This window comes from Oncorhynchus nerka, linkage group LG14 (genome assembly GCF_034236695.1).
Source record: "Oncorhynchus nerka isolate Pitt River linkage group LG14, Oner_Uvic_2.0, whole genome shotgun sequence".
NCBI classification, from domain to species: Eukaryota; Metazoa; Chordata; class Actinopteri; order Salmoniformes; family Salmonidae; genus Oncorhynchus; species Oncorhynchus nerka.
Window position 1 is genome coordinate 77,883,089 of NC_088409.1, and position 17,444 is coordinate 77,900,532.

The window sequence follows — 17,444 nt, forward strand, 5'->3', positions numbered from 1 at the left end:
CTACTCCGTCTGGGGTGGAATGGTAGGTCTACTCTGTCTGGGGTGGAATGGTAGGACTACTCTGTCTGGGGTGGAATGGTGGGCCTAAATTATGAAAGTAGCATACCATGCTCAGACTCCTAATGACTCCTAATTATTTGCAAACAAGACACACTGATTTGGCATTGGAGAAATATGATAAGGTGAACACATAGCCCTATTTCTCTGTCCATTCTTAGCCTATAATTTCGGTAATTTGTGTGGTATTAAAAAATATTCCGCTAATGGGTAAAATTACGTAGAATTGCATGACATGTTTATAATAGGCCATTTTTTTCTCAGACCTGCAAATACGATGATAGACTCATGCAATGGTTTTACTATATATAAGATCTTTCTAACCCTACTCTTGTCCATGGTGGTCTGTGAACCCATGACCTTTTAGCCCGCATCCCTGTGCGCTATCAAAATGTCTGCGTTGCCATCTACTGTTTACAGGATGAAGAACAGTTTGTAAAACTGCATATCTAAGGCTTTGCTCTGTCCAGGAAGTGAGGGTAAACAGTAGACAGTCCTCTGCTATCCACTTTGTTTTAATTATTATTTTGGTTGTAGAAGAGACTTGTTGTTTTTTTTCAAGAGTCCAGTGAGGGTTTAGGTCAAATATATTTTGCTGAAGGGAGGGTCATCAATTTTCAATTCAGAGAAGTCAGATTTTCTCCATGTAACCCTTATTATAAATAACAATCACTCCCTAAACAAATCCTATATCTTCTTGGAGTTAAACGGTGAACCCAAACTAAGCCAGTTGTGTTATTAAACGTCTTAATGAAATCTATTCTCATAATGTTATTTAATTACCTTCAAATAACCTATCATTTCTGTTCTCAGAACAGAAATAAAACTTCAAGGAAAACATTCAGGGTATTGTAGCAAAACGTTCTCAGAACCTCCCTGCAACCTAAAAATGTATGTTCCCAGGACAGTTGAAATTTTCACTTCCGTTCTCAGAACGTTTAAATTTTTTTAGTTTTACCAGCTTTGTTCCCAGAACCAATGGGAAACCAAAAACGAATATACCCACAATGTCCAAGGAACCATGTGCTTGCTGGGAAGTGTGTATGATGGAGATGTTTTAGCAGGCTGAAGCCCAGGGGGTACGTACAGTCACATTTGGGTAGCCTCTCGCTCCATTTAGGTCCGGAGGAGCCATGGTTGTAGCAGGAGAGCAGGCTGTTTCCAGAGAGGGTGTAGCCCTTGTTACAGATGTATTGGATGGTGGAGCCTACAGTGAAACGCGGGCTGGACATCACCCTGCGACTGTGCTCCACAGTACCTGGGTCTGTACACGACAGCACTGACACACACACAGACACAGACACAGACACAGACACAGACACAGACACAGATACAGACACAGACACAGACACACACACACACACACACACACAGAAAAAAACAGAGTTTTACTCATGTGCAGGGAATACAATTAGTTGTTTTTTTTAAATCATTAGCAGTTGTCAATGCTTATTTGTGGTTAACCAATGGGGCCAGAGTGGTGCCTGGGCCTTTTTCTAATTAAAGCCTGCAGACACAAACCCACCGAGCTGGAAAATAAAGAGATTATCTCTGTGTCTCAGTCCCACACAACAGCAAACCATGAACCCAATCCTGGGTCTAGTAGGATAAGGGTCAGTATGGTAATAATGTTCACGTGACAGACGTCCAAATGAGTCTCTTGTTACCGGTCAGTGATGCCGTGCCTGTCACTGTGTGGGACGTGACCAAGACCAAGGACTTTGTCACACTATCCTGTCTCTACTCCGCAGCATCCAGGTCGTCTGGATAGAACAGGAGTAATGTGTGGAGGAGCTGGAATACAGAGCCTACTCACCTCACTGATACGTTGGTCTATACAGAAAAAAGGGTTGTGTTGTCAGAAAAGCAGTGAATGCTTTTACCCATCAGCCTCTGCTTTAGCCTGTCCTTAACTGAAACTGCTTCTCACACCTAAAATGCACCTTCTGTGTGCCAGTGTGTGTGTGGTAGTCACCTCTCTCACAGCTGGGCAGGTCTCCACTCCAGGTCAGGTCCCACTGGCACATGAGCAGCTCTGTACCCACCAGCTGGAAACCTGGGTAGCACTGGTAGGTGACCACCGTGCCATGGACCAGCTCAGGGTGGGAGGTGCTCTTCCAGCCGTTGGTGATCTCTGGGAGCTCTGGACACGTGTCGTTACGAGGCACCTCTGTATCCATGAACGAGGGAGAGAGAAAGGAAGCCAGAGAAAAAGGCACTGACTTCACAGAGCACACAGAGCTTGAGTGGTGTGGTTTTGCATTCAAATGAATGAACCTCAGGACAAACACAATAGAGGACATCCATTTTGTAGGAATTTCAATCTAGTGTGACAAGTGCCATGCAATAGGATGTCTGTCTGCCAGGCAGCCTGGCGGGGCCCGTTCTAGCCACAGCAGAAGCCAGAGAGGGCAGGGCACCCTGCAGACGAGGCTAATGTGGACAAACACACGCAGTAATTGTGTTTGGGTCTCTGACGGGCACAATACCAGACAGCTGCACCACTTGGCTGGGCCTTGCTTTCCATCTCTGTCAGAGGCATGAACAGACTATAAATCTCTCTCTCTCTCTCTCTGCCTTTTCTCTCTCTCTCTCTGCCTTCCCTTTGTCCCTCTCTCATTTCTCTCTTTCACTCACTCTTCTCTCTCCCAGTCATCAGTATTCTGCTGCCTCCTCTTTCTCTCTCTCTCTACATGGAATTCATTACGTCTTATCAGATGTCTGCTTTATGGGTTGGCTCCGCTCCGGTGTCGTGACGACCGTGCTGATGGAAGGGGCCCCTTCCTTTTTATGTTTAAGAGAGTCTCCTCCTCCTGAACCCTCTGGAACTCTCCTCCTCCTTACTCATCTCCCCTCTTCACTGCCCTTCTGTCTCTTTAACTCTTTAATTCTGTTCACACTCTCTCCTAACTCACTCCGGAGTCTTACCGAAGAAGTGCACCACAAAGCCGTTGCCGTAGCCGTAGATGTTGGTGGCCGGGTCAGACTGGAACTGGATGGTGACGTCAGCCATGGAGGTGTAGAGTTTGAAGTGTGGCCGTGAGCCACCGTACTGACCCAGCACCGTAGCAGTCAGGTCATCTCCATCATAGAACGTCAGCAGATCGTTCTTCCCTATGTTGAGGCTGGAGCACAAAGACAGAAGGAAAATATATTTCACCGTGCACAATGAATTGGTTTTCATGCACATCCTCACATTACTAGCTCATTTGTCATATAGTTTCTTTGTCATTGTTTTCTGTATCTGTTTTAAAAACGTGAAAGCATCCTCACTAAAATACGTTTTTTGCTTTGAGACGCTCCGTTTAAATGTTCCATTTACTTTGGAGCACCACAGCTCTACTGAAAAGAAAGTGACAAAACCATGTGGTAATTTATCACTTTCAAAAAAAATATCCTGTTTTAAATGTGTCACCTGAGACAGAGCCCTCTGCTTAAGAACCAGGACAGGGTGTAAAGTAGGGAGGAAATCACACTACGCCAGAATCGGGAAGTGAATTGTTACTCTTTCCTGTCTCAAATGAATCACAAGTGGCTCCTGATAAAACTCATTACAACGCAAGCAATTGAACTATTAATCACTTTGGAGCCTAACAGAAGAAGAAAAAACGGAAAGATTTGAACGATAAAGAGATTTGGTTCTGTAATACAGTCGTGTATCAGTAGTGTATTGTATGACATGAATAACAGAGAGAGTGTAAAAATGTCTCAATCTCATCGACCTGTTTGCACTCTGTAAACTGAGTTACGAATCAAGACATTAAAGATATGATGCACATACGACTTGGCAAAGATCAGGTGTATCAGACTAATTAAATGTCAGGACAGCTTAGCCTACCCACTGGGCACAGACTTGAATTCAACGTCTATTCCACTTTGGTTCAACTTAATTTCATTGAAAGGATGTAGAAACAACATTGATTCAACCAGTGTGTACCCAGTGGGTATTTTCTGCTGATGCATCTGTATTACCCCTCCAGAAAATGCTAAACCTGCAGTAATTAATTGACACCTGAAAATGCATCTCACCTCAACAGAGCGGGACAGATTGAGAAATTGTATCAGCTTGCATTAAATTTGTTGTGGTGAAGTTAAACAAGCCTTTGCATAGCTGTGCTGCCGTATCTGCAGCGAAAATTAATCATGCTTTCTATTGTGTGGCAGTGATTTGATTTAGTGTAATTTAAACACAGGCTCAGATTGACTCAGCCCACAGGCCCAGCTGCCTGCCACCATGTTCCTTCAGAATGCATTATCTCAGACAACTCTTCATCTGCAATGGCATTCTCTATTCTCCACCTCTGAGAGAACTTGACATTCATGTCCAGGACAAGTAAAATATAAATACGACCTGCCCGTTTCTAGCTAGTTTGAGCAAAATGAATACCCCTCAATACCAATCACAATTCGATTAAACGCAGTCATTTGTGAGTCATGATGGCTGCTCAATGATCATTAGAATCTTCTCCTTTCATCTCACCCCTGCACCTCTTAATTCCCACAGACTAACCTGAATGAATGTGCTGATGGAATATCCCATTTCTAATCCACTCCTCTCTGGCTTGTGAGATCTTGACTGGACAGGGATCCAGATCCACTGCCCTTCACTCCGCCTCAACTAGGCTAACATATCCAGACAAGCAGGCTCAGAGTCAACACAGTTATCAGTGATACTAGTGATGAAATAAGTCAATGAGTTCTCCTGCCAACTTCCAGCCCTGGGAGACAAACCTAATCAAGGTATAAGTGCTATAACTAATATTTGATGCATCAATGCATGAAATATCCTGTCGCTCTTCTCACTAAATTCTCACCAAAGGCAAAGTACACTATAATGGAAGCCAAAATGGAAACTACCAAAATCACTGTCTGTCTTTCACATCATATTTGACTTGCAAACTATTTCCTCCCTTATTAACGCCATAGGACTACTGGGGTAGTATATACAGTGTGTGTATATTGGTATGTACGTGAATGTATGCATGCATGTGTACAAATTATTACATGAATTAGAACTGCCAAAAGTCATATGCATGGGTGTTTGTGTATTTCTGATAATCATCAAGGCAGAGACACAGCTAAATCCCATTCCCATACACTCCTAAACACTATTTAGGCGTTGGAGCACTTCGTCAACATTTGGAGCATCTGAACATAGGCTGCTGAACTACACCCCAGGTGTACCATCCTCCACACCTGCATGTCGTTCACAGCCCCTCCTCCTGCACCTGAGCCCTTAACAGGCACCTAGCTAGCCCTCCTGGTTGGTTGGGATGAACCAGTTGTCATTAGAAGGGCCCTTGAATGAGTGTCCCAGCCGTCATTAGGGCCCCTGGTCCTGTGTGATTGTGGGAGTGGTGAACAGGACGCTGGGCGGTGATGAATGATTATAGAGGAATGAGAGTGTTCTCATTAGCGTGGTAAAGTGTTCCTAAACCCTGGTAACGAGCTTTAGGAAGGCACACCGTGCAACACTGGCGTGACTAGTGGGCCAGGAGGGAGGCATCAGACATGGAACATGCGAGTTCATGGCACGAGAGTCTGTGTGTTCAGATTATCACTCCTTGTGCAGCACTGGTTTCATCGCTATGATCAGAGGATCCCTGAGGATGTAGTGAAGGATAACAGTGGTTTGAGTGATGCCTTTAAACTGAGATTTCAGATGTTAGGTTCTCATATTTCTCCTTGTTCAGCATATTCTGATATTGATGTTCACATCAAAACGGAAGGAAATGGCGTGGAAATCCTGTAGATGATCTCTCTGTCTCACTCACATGCACACTCAAGCTGAATTCTCATCAACGCTCCGAGGTTGAGCTGAACGCGCTTCACCGTTGTCCCTGAAAGTCATATCTGCCCAAATCGCTTCCCCTCTATATGAATAGGAAATTAATTATGTTGACAGCTTCTTGTACCAAACATGGGGGATGCCATTTATTACAATGCTTCAGAATGTACAACCACAGCTGAGGCGTTCCGAAGAGAGAGAAGAGCAAGAGAGACAACATATGCAAATGAGCCAGTTCTTAATTAAGGAAGCAAAATGATTGTACGCATGGTTAATCTATCAGGGTCTGACACAGCAGGGTCTTCTGTTCCCAGCCTTCACCTGACATCACTATCACGGAAAACACTCACTCCTCTCCCCTGCTCTGCTCAACTCAACCTATCTGATTCAGCAGAACACACACCACCTCTGTCCGAACCCCCGTTAAATAATTAGTTTCCGCTCCAGTTGGTAATTAACCTTTGTCTGCTGGTACTTATGTGTCCCATCCAAGAGCAAGATATTATTTTATCTCCAGCCCTTTTCTCTTTCATTTGTTTAACCAGTCACAGTGGGGTAGTTCTTTGCACTGGCAGTTTCTGTTTGAAGTCAGGCCTGTGTTTGTACATCAGCTGTAAAGCTTCTCCTAATGATCTGAGTGCAGAGACGTGCTGCAGAGCTCATGCGCGGGTGAAGATTCTTAGAAAGGTTAGAGCTACTCTGTGGTGGGACGTCCTCCACTTGAACTGCTATGGGGAGGGGAACTCCAGGACGTTACTAAAAGGGTTCCCATAGCTAACATCCTTCTTCTGCATCTGTATAACATGTTATATCTTATGTTCAGGAGAATCTGGAGTGAAGAACGTAAGAGATAGTTAAGATACGCACACTTGGATGTCTAGCATGATCCTCCTGTCCTCCTCCACGTGAATCCCCCAGATGCAGTCCTGGCCGCTATCGTAGGCCTCTGGCCAGTTAGGAGACAGGACCACTCCAGCAGAGTCAGTCATCTCTCCACTGCATACAGCTGTAACACACACACACACACACACACACACACACACACACACACACACACACACACACACACACACACACACACACACACACACACACACAGATTAAGCAAAAATACTCTGTTCAACAATATCATACAGCTCATTTCCTACACAGAACAAAAACACACAGCATACCTCTGCAGGCAGGCTCAGTTTCGTTCCACTGGGGGTTGTTGTGGTCCATGCACTCAATGATGACAGAGCCCTGCTCCAGGGTGTAGCCAGGGTCACAGGTGAACTCTACCACGGTCCCCACTGCCCACGTGCTGTCATTACTGGTGAAGTTACCGTACTTGACGAACGGCTCATAGCAGTGGCCCACTGCAAACGCTATGAAGGAGAGGATATGTGGATCAGTCACAGAAAAAAGGCCAGACTGTGACACTGAGCCCCATGTCTGTCATGCAGTGGGCCATTGACTTTGCCCGTTAGCTCGCCTCCTATCAGGGACGGAGCAGATCCAGAGGTTAATTTTATTGGAGGTCTGTTGCGTCAACCCACTGACTGACATGTAATGGTTCAAATCAGGGTGAGGGGAGCACTATTAAATCAGTTCCACCCTGTGTCAGATTGATGAGGGTAATGCTGTTCAAGACAACCCACACACGGTCCATTAGAATAAGCAGCACTGCTCTCTCACAGCATAATCCCATTTGCTATAGTAAATTGAAGCCCTAATCAGATTAAATTGATCTGATTGGATAATGACTCCAGGACCTGTGATGTGGCTCTGACTCCAAGCTCTGAACAGCCCTTTGAAAAGGCACCTATAAGAATGAGTTGCCACACGTAGAGAGGATGACTGGGCATGAGCATGGAGAACAATAAAGCATTTGAGAGTTCGTAGCTAAACTAGTGAGAGCAGAGGACTTTAATTGATTCTTATGTTTGACTTCTTTCCATTCCAATTCTTTAGAGGAGGGAAAGATGAGGAGAGGGCCTGAGGCAGTGTCTTTTGGTTATACTAGTCTGCAGGGCATGATGCGTTTCATAAACAACAGGTTTTAGCTCCACTCATTTTACATTGCTGGAGTGTGTGAGGGAAGTTTGAGTGCCCTTGAGTACACTTTCCAGAGAGCTGAAGACTTGTGTTAGATCCCCATGCCTGGTCTTGTGGCACACAGGGAACCTATGTTCTAACCACTTGTGTTAGATCTCCATGCCTGGTCTTGTGGCACACAGGGAACCTATGTTCTAACCACTTGTGTTAGATCCCCATGCCTGGTCTTGTGGCACACAGGGAACCTATGTTCTAACCACTTGTGTTAGATCCCCATGCCTGGTCTTGTGGCACACAGGGAACCTATGTTCTAACCACTTGTGTTACATCCCCATGCCTGGTCTTGTGGCACACAGGGAACCTATGTTCTAACCACTTGTGTTAGATCCCCATGCCCGGTCTTGTGGCACACAGGGAACCTATGTTCTAACCACTCTTCCGTCTCATTTTTGGGGGCACTGAGCAAATCTGAGGTCTTGTGAGCGGAAACTTGAATGTCGCGAGTTTACAGTGAACACTGAGGCTGTACCCTTACAGTTTTAGACAGTAGCCAATAGGCTATTGTGGCTAATTGAGAATAATGTAGGACTACCAACAAAACCAATGGAGCAAATCCCATAACATTTTCACATGGATTTCTACGATATAGCCTACAGTAGAAGAAGTAGAAGGAGTAGAAGAAGAAGATATGTGTTCAATGCAGACCTACATTGCATGAGACTTTTAAAAACGGTTTTACAATATGAAGGGCTTGACATTAATTAATGATTCGACTTGGTCTGTAACACCATGGGCCAAATAGGTGACTGTAAATGGCATTGTATTGTGTTGTATGATGCAAGAAACCACTTTACAAAATAAAATATACAATTATTACCATACAGAGAATTAGACACTGTAGACTACCCCTCTGCCTATTGGTTTATTTGCATATCTCAACATGTATCTGCATGTCTCAAAATACAACACTGCCCCTTCAATTAATTAAGACATAAGCGTTTTACCTGACTGGCTTTTCAAAACCAGCTTGAAATGTAGCCGACACGTTTCGTGCTCTTGCAGGAATCTCTTAATCAGTAACTCTCCATTGTTGACCTATACTTATCTAGAACTGGGCTAATAACTCAATAACTAGCAAAGAATATCTACAAATGTGCACACATGCGAGTCTGATCTTAAACTGATCTGAAAAGCGTTTTCACACGTGGTTGACTGAAAGACCACTCGTGGGCTACCCCCGCCAATAGTATTTTACTCCGTTGCGCCCTAACTCTGTCTATAACAAAATCACAGACTCAATCTTGTAAAGTTAGATTTCTTTTGGGGCTGATATAATGTTGATTCCATCACAGAAAAAAAAAACATTCATCTATATATTGCAAACTCAATGAAGTTCAATCTCTTGCGTCTTTGCGCAGCATGGCGTTTCTTCTGCGTGGCAGTCGTGGAGGAAGTGCGTGGGAGTGCACAGACGCAGTTCAGAGTGAACGTTGGTTCTAACCCAGTCAGAAACATTGGTGCCATGACCTGGAAGTGTCTCTGTGAGATGGAGAAGGTCAAAGGGGGGTCAGGTGTAACCGAGACCTGAAGAGTTGCGTTAGCTCCCATGGGGATGTGTCTACCTTGGTATCTGATGGCGATGCCGGTGGAGGTGCCTGTTCCATCAGTGGTGAGCTCTATGAAGAGGGGTCTGGAGGTGCTCACCAGGCCCTCGTTGGGCAGGTACTCTACCTCATATGAGTCATACATCGGAGGAGAGTCAATGTTCTTCCCATTTTTGATCAGAAGCCTGAAAGAGAAATTAAAACACATTAGTACCTGGTTGGATTTCTAAGACTTTGTAATATGCATTGTGGGCACATTTTCAGAGTTAACTCAGCTACCTGGACGGAAGCCCCTAATGAGATGACGCAACAGGAAGGAAAATTATACAGTATTAAAGCATTGGGCTGGACTGTTCTGCACAAATGGCCAATAATATCATTCAGTACAGTTGAGCAGCTAGCCTACTGACCTGATTAAAAGTATATTTGTTACTGTTACCAGACACAGCTGCTACCGCTCATAAAAACAACATTATCTTAACTCAAATATGTGTGTCCTTGTCAATTCAATTCATTCACTTGAAGCACCTTGTTAGTGTTATATTGCCTTACAAACATTCACAACAGCTTATAGATGCAATCATAGAGCATTAAGACTCCAATAAGGAACATGAATAGACAGTCAAAAAACAAAGTAGGAAGGTGATTGAAGTGAAATGTATCCGATTATTTCAATATTTCTCTCTCTCTCTCTTTCTCCTTTCCTCTCTCGCCATTTTCTCAAAATTGGATTTGCATTCTGACACGGAGACACAGATGTTCCACTGAATCTCAATCTCAGATGATGAGGTGATGCCCTGAAGTGTAGCAGAGGAATGGACTGGTAATATGACATGTGTGACAACAGAACCATGAGCCTGCAGTGAGAATCATGTCCAACTGTCACAGAGCCAGCAGTAGGACTCTGTTGGCTGCTTGTTGAATGATTATTAAACTCAAGTGAACACTTAGAACAGGATAGTGTACTGGAGTAGAGCACTAAGGTCAGAACACTGTAGCAGACTTGGGTTCAGACAATATTTTCTTTATTTTAAAGTTATGTACTTTATTGAGTTAGCCTGGTGCAATACAACCAATGGAATGGCCCTCTAAGTGCAAATCCCACTCATCTGGCACCCAAGGTCAAAATATTTGGAATAAAATGAACACTATTTGAACCCAGGTCTGACTGACCACTCTAGTGAAGTAAACCCCCTGACTGACACCACACCTGTCATCGTCCTCTGCCAGGGCCACCTTCTCAAAGTGGACGTGCACTCGCTGTCCCTCTGGGGCCTCCAGCAGCCAATGGCATGTCAGGTTGTTGCTGTAGTTGCTAGGGAAACCGGGTGACACAATGCGTCCAACCGTGGCATTCCGGACAATGCCACCACAAGCAGCTGGGATGCCCATGGAGAATGAAGTTGGTATGGGAGGAGAGGTGAGAAAGAAGATGGGAGGAGGAGGAGAGAATGAGGATGGGATGGAGAGAAGGAGGAAAGAATGGGAGAAGAGGAGTGAAGGAAGATGGGAGGAGAGGAGAGAAGGAGGATGGGAGGAGAGGAGTGAAGGAAGATGGGAGAGGAGAGGAGTGAAGGAAGATGGGAGGAGAGGAGAGAAGGAGGATGAGGAGAGAAGGAGGATGGGAGGAGAGGAGTGAAGGAAGATGGGAGAGGAGAGGAGTGAAGGAAGATGGGGGAGGAGGAGAGAAGGAGGATGAGGAGAGAAGGAGGATGGGAGGAGAGGAGTGAAGGAAGATGGGAGGAGAGGAGAGAAGGAGGATGGGAGGAGAGGAGTGAAGGAAGATGGGGGAGGAGAGGAGTGAAGGAAGATGGGGGAGGAGGAGAGAAGGAGGATGAGGAGAGAAGGAGGATGGGAGGAGAGGAATGAAGGAAGATGGGGGAGGAGGAGAAGGAGGATGAGGAGAGAAGGAGGATGGGATTGGAGGAGGAAGAAGAAGTAGAGAGAGGTATTTTAGTCTGGGGAAAAACATTTGCTTAAAATCCCAGTCAAACAGAATGTGTAACGACAAAGAATACCTTGGGAAACAATGGCTAGAGATAAACCACGAGAACACAATGAGTGGAGGTGTTGAGCTCTGAGTTTGTGTAAAGGAAATAAAAGAGAGAGTGGGTCTGGTATTGATATCAGTGTATCACAACAGACGAGGTGAAGGTCAGCTAGGTAGACACGAAGCTTAATTAAAGCAGAGCAGCAGCCCTAACCTTCCCTGTGGCACTCTGCCCTGCCATCAGTAATCACACCCTGCAGACACCATGCTGTGGGAACACTGTCTGGGGCGGGCAGGCAGGCAGGCACACACACACACACACACACACACACACACACACACACACACACACACACACACACACACACACACACACACACACACATACATACATACATACATACATACATACATACATACATACATACATACATACATACAGTTTAAATGGTTTGTTTGGTCACCCAATATAAGGAGAGAGAATCCTTATACTATCTAAACTATGCCTTTAAGATGCCCAGCGCTCAGAGGGAGCCTCCCTGCTGTCCATTCACTGTTAAAACAATGGAGAGACCCACTGTTCCAAATGTTTATCTTATCTGACTAGGGCTAAAACATTCACTCACTATTCATCATTGGTGCTCATCTGAGCAGAAAAATGAGATCCTACATCAAAACTGTCTGCTTCTGAACTGTCCTCCACTGGGGATTGAACCCTGTCTGAATCTGTGCTTGTTATGCAAGATGAATACAAGTAGACTCAAGAGGTGAACTTCCTGGAAGAGAAAATATGATGGAGTCTCTGGTTCTCGTGGCTTGTTTTGTTTAGTTCTTTACTTCCTAGGAGAGGTCTGACTGAATAGGATTGTCTGTTTAACATTCACCACCCCAGTACAACATACACTGCAGCTCACACCATTAAGGCCCAAATCAATTATTAATAAACCCCAATTAACTTTTGAGCAACACCAAGCTGAGTAAGTGTGAGATCATTCTAGTGGAATTAATTGCTCCAGCGAGGACAACGTGTTTATGTACTTTTACGCCTCACTTGTTGCAAAGGGAAGAACTGTGTTGATGCTCTGGTAGGAATAGTTACAGGACAAATCACAGGGAATGTAAATTCATTTTGAAAGACTGTGATAAGGTTTGAGAGGGGAAGAGTGTTTTTGTCTATTAATATGTTCAACAACTGTGGAGAAAGTCTGTGTGCATAGCAAGGTGTACTGGTCCCGTTGTGGTAAATGGATGTGAGAGGTGTGTAGCTAGCTACCCCCAGCCCTCACCATGGCACTGCGGCTCCGTGCCGCTCCAGTAGGGGGTGCTGGCGTTGAGACAGGTCAGTGTGTTGGTTCCCTGCAGATGGTACCCAGTCAGACAGTAGAAGTAGGCCTCTCCCCCAGAGTGGAGGCTGCTCACAGACACATCCCCACAGACCGGCCGCTGGGGAAAGGTACAGCTCAACACAAAGGCTGTGGGCCGAGAGAGAGGGAAGAGAAGAGAGAGAGAGAATGAGAGTTGGACACAAACAGCGACTAACAGCATCCAAGCTGACTCAAAATAAAAGTGGAACAACATAAAAATACTTTCTTGCTTATCATAAAGCCTTTTAGAGGGAGGGGAACCAAACCTAAAGAATGTATAGAGAGAAGTGTGAGGATGAACACTGACAGGTCCTAGACCCTATCCTACCAGAGTACATGTCTATAGACAGTACATGTCTATAGGACCTGTGCTATTCCAGAGAATAACCTTAGTGTCTCAGGATGATGGATTGGTCTGGCCATATACCTAATGGAGGCCATGAAACTGGCATTTCTGCCTTCCTCCTGCCTCTCCATACAGGTACATTAATGACACACTACACACACATACAGTATGGCTTCCTAATGCGTATCATGCTCAACAGAATGCATTGCTTGGCTGAATACCCACTGAGGGACCTAGATCAATAACAGTACTGTTTTTTACTCAAACTGTGAACATGTAATAGGGACCTGGAGTACTGTCTGTATATCAAGAATGACCCACAAGTGGATCTTTAACAAACAACTGGTAGTGTTTTCCCCTCATCCCCAGCTATTTTTAACAGATCTATGTGTGGTTCTCGCTCCAGGCTGTCTGTCTGACTGTAATTGTTGCAGCTTCACTGTTATCCTGTTGGAAGGCAGTGCAGCACTCCACCATTGATTCTGTCTCAAGGAGACATTGCCAAGGAGGTGATGACAGTAGCAGGGTACCCATAGAGGATATGATGACAGTAACAGGGTACCCATAGAGGATATGATGAGAGTAACAGGGTACCCATAGAGGATATGATGACAGTAACAGGGTACCCATAGATAATATGATGAGAGTAACAGGGTACCCATAGAGGATATGATGACAGTAACAGGGTACCCATAGAGGATATGATGACAGTAACAGGGAACCCATAGAGGATATGATGACAGTAACAGGGAACCCATAGAGGATATGATGACAGTAACAGGGTACCCATAGAGGATATGATGACAGTAACAGGGTACCCATAGAGGATATGATGACAGTAACAGGGTACCCATAGAGGATATGATGACAGTAACAGGGTACCCATAGAGGATATGATGACAGTAACAGGGAACCCATAGAGGATATGATGACGGTAACAGGGAACCCATAGAGGAGATGATGACGGTAACAGGGAACCCATAGAGGAGATGATAACGGTAACAGGGTGCCCATAGAGGATATGATGACAGTAACAGGGAACCCATAGAGGAGATGATGACAGTAACAGGGTACCCATAGAGGATATGATGACAGTGACAGGGTACCCATAGATGATATGATGACAGTAACAGGGAACCCATAGAGGAAGTGATGGCACATACTGTACAGTTCAGACCATTCAGTTCAAGTCAAAGTACGCTTCACAGGAGCTCCTCTGAGAGTAAAACTTGGGTCCAGGACTATCTCCCTGGGCCTTACTGGCTGGGTAAGAGCCTGTCTGTCCTGAGGACAGCCTGTTGGACCGAGGCTAAATGATACCGCCTCCTCCCCTCCGTCCTATCCCACTTAAAAACCAACAGCGATAAAAGGCCAGAAGGAGAGGGTCGTGCAGAGATAGAGGAGAGGCCTGCTGCTGATGGCTGTCTAATCTTTCTAGTGCATGCAATATGAAAGCTAAAAGCGCTCCTCTGAGTCAATGAGCCAATAAGCAGGGCCCAGACACTCCCCTCGGCTATCCATTTTATTTATGGTTTATTGTGGGGTGTGGTGTATCGGCACAGCAGGGCCTGGTTTAGGGGTGAAGGCGTGGGGGTGTTGTTATAGCATCATCACCCTGCTGTTTCTGTTTCAATTAGACTAATACAGAGGGGGCACTGGAGGCTGGCCTAACGTGGAGCTGCTCCCAACCAGGTACTAAATCACACTGGCAGCCAGCCTCCTCCTCTCCACTGTCTCCACAGCTTTCTCCTCCCACTGTGTTATAGAGGCCATAAAATGAAATAGGTTCACTATGGCTGGTAACGATACCGTTGGAACAACTGGCTTGGGAGATTAGCTGGCGGCTAAGTAACACTAGCAGATTCAATGGCCATCTTTATATTCTGAGTAGCCCTCAACACCCCGGAGAGGTATGATAGGGTGCACACTGGGCCATAGAGCTCAGTCACACGCTCAGTCCACATTCAGGCCACCACACAGGGATAGTGGAACCAAATATAGCCTACAAAATATCACCATGTTTTTACCAAAATTGTGACTTTACAGTGTTGTCTGTAACACTTTGTCACTACGAGAGCTTCGGACTATAAGGTTCTATCTACAAAAAGTTGATTCTGAGATAATTGACTTTAAAGTTATGAACCCTCATTGGTTTGAATGGTGTCAACAATTGTTATATTGTGTTATTTTGAACTTAACAACGTGAACTGGGATATTTAGAGTACTATATAGGTAGAGAACATTGAACAGAACAACATGAACTGGGATATTTAGAGTACTATATAGGTAGAGAACATTGAACAGAACAACATGAACTGGGATATTTAGAGTACTATATAGGTAGAGAACATTGAACAGAACAACATGAACTGGGATATTTAGAGTACTATATAGGTAGAGAACATTGAACAGAACAACATGAACTGGGATATTTAGAGTACTATATAGGTAGAGAACATTGAACAGAACAACATGAACTGGGATATTTAGAGTACTATATAGGTAGAGAACATTGAACAGAACAAGGCTATGTCAATAACTACATTTAGACCGAAACGCAGATAGAACTTTATTGTCCCAAGCTGTCCACTAGGTAAAGACATTACCAACCTTTTCACAACCTATTTATAATGAAATGTTAGCAGGATTTTTAGGCTAGTTTTTCCTCCTCATGTACCTGCTCTTAAACATGTTCACAATTTATGCATTCACAACCCTACCAAACCAAACGTTGAAGATGCTGCTAAGCACCCAGTCTCATTACTAATTCCAGACGCGTTGTCGTCTCTTAGCACAGAAGAAGACATGTAGAATGGGTGGCAGTTTGCCGTCACAGCGGTCACCTCAGTCCCCTCAGCCATTTGACTCTTCTCTGCCTGCAATCAGAGAGAGGCCTGTCCTCATAACGCAGCAGCACTAGCTTGCTAACAGAGACGAATGGTCTATTAAGACTCCTGTATTTTACATGACCTAATGGAAGATGTATCTTCCTCCACAACATCCACGAGCATTAATTATGAAACACAGAGGGGATTCATTTGCAGCCAGGCTCATCGGGCCTTATTGAGAATAACCGTGTGTGACAGGCTCACTGAGGAGAGAGGACAGGGGCATATGGGAAATCTGTTTCAGTGTTTAGATTGGATTAAACGCTGCCTCACATTAACCTCCACGGAACAGCGAGAGCAAAGGAAGGGTAAAATGACCTTACCGACCTATGAGTCTGAAGGCCCCTAAGGGATATGAATGATGTGGTGGTGTGGAAGGGGTGTCCTTCTGTCCATCATAGAAAGGAGAAAACCCATGCGAGAAGGACATTGAATCTACCTGGCAACAAGCATGCATCTCTCTGCCATATTCCCATGTTGGGAAATAGGGAACCATATTTATGCTGTATACTTAAAATATGGTAAAAAGAGTGGACAGAAGGTTTTAGACACAAACAGAAATAAAATAAAAATCTGATTGCATAGCTTCAAACTCTTACTTTGTACCCTGGTCATAGACACACAAGTCTATCTCGTTCCCATGGAAATACTACAGTAGCAACACACCTCTCAATCCTACTCAAACCTCAGGTGCCAAAAGCACAAAGGCAATAAAAAGCTCTTGCTTCATTAAATTTACAGCATGCTTTCATGCTCTTTCGGTAATGGGCGTATGGTGTAATAATGTGAATCCATGAAATGTCTCACTACAGCAGATCACCATGGAGTTGCTATAGGAGCTAACTGCCAGCAAATATAATAACTTCATTAAAAGTGAATAGACTATCGGTTGCCGTTGCAGTTAAAAACCCACGGTCCTCAGTTTGTATATGTCTTTGCTAATGCTAATGAGATTGTGATGTGGGGTCTATAAAGAAAAGAACCGAAGAGAGAGAGGAGGGGCTGAAGTACAGCAGAACATCAGAGGTTCACATCGAATGACTGAAAGACAGACAGACTGACTGGACACACAGATGGTGTGGGTCTGTGAAATGTTGGGGTTTGATTGATGTCTGTTCCACATTCACTGGGCATCGAGAAGAGTTCATGTCTCACACAGAAAAAGTCACCAAATGAACCCTATATTTAGTTTATTTCATGGTTAGCTGGATGCCGTAGGTTTGGGTTATTCTGAGCTGACCTGGATGGATCACTATCACCAATAGACTTAAAACATCCCATCATCACAGACTAACCTGTGGGGACAGAATCATTAGGATGCAAACACATGAAAGGCAGTAGAGGAGAATCGGTCATGCTACCGCTCTGAG

At 44.6% G+C, this 17,444-nt stretch overlaps 1 protein-coding gene across 2 annotated transcripts in view; it reads right to left on the minus strand.

Moving 5' to 3' along the window:
* LOC115119272 (seizure protein 6 homolog) overlaps window positions 1-17,444 on the minus strand; it is a 219,320-nt gene that overhangs the window by 7,245 nt on the left and 194,631 nt on the right. For both annotated transcript variants that reach the window (XM_065000444.1, XM_065000443.1), the window contains exons 5-12: window positions 12,763-12,948; window positions 10,697-10,865; window positions 9,505-9,671; window positions 7,018-7,212; window positions 6,713-6,851; window positions 2,986-3,182; window positions 2,033-2,227; window positions 1,145-1,336 (exon numbers count right to left, since the gene is read on the minus strand). In XM_065000444.1, coding sequence (XP_064856516.1) covers window positions 1,145-1,336; window positions 2,033-2,227; window positions 2,986-3,182; window positions 6,713-6,851; window positions 7,018-7,212; window positions 9,505-9,671; window positions 10,697-10,865; window positions 12,763-12,948 — 1,440 coding nt within the window. The remainder of the gene's footprint in view (window positions 1-1,144; window positions 1,337-2,032; window positions 2,228-2,985; window positions 3,183-6,712; window positions 6,852-7,017; window positions 7,213-9,504; window positions 9,672-10,696; window positions 10,866-12,762; window positions 12,949-17,444) is intronic.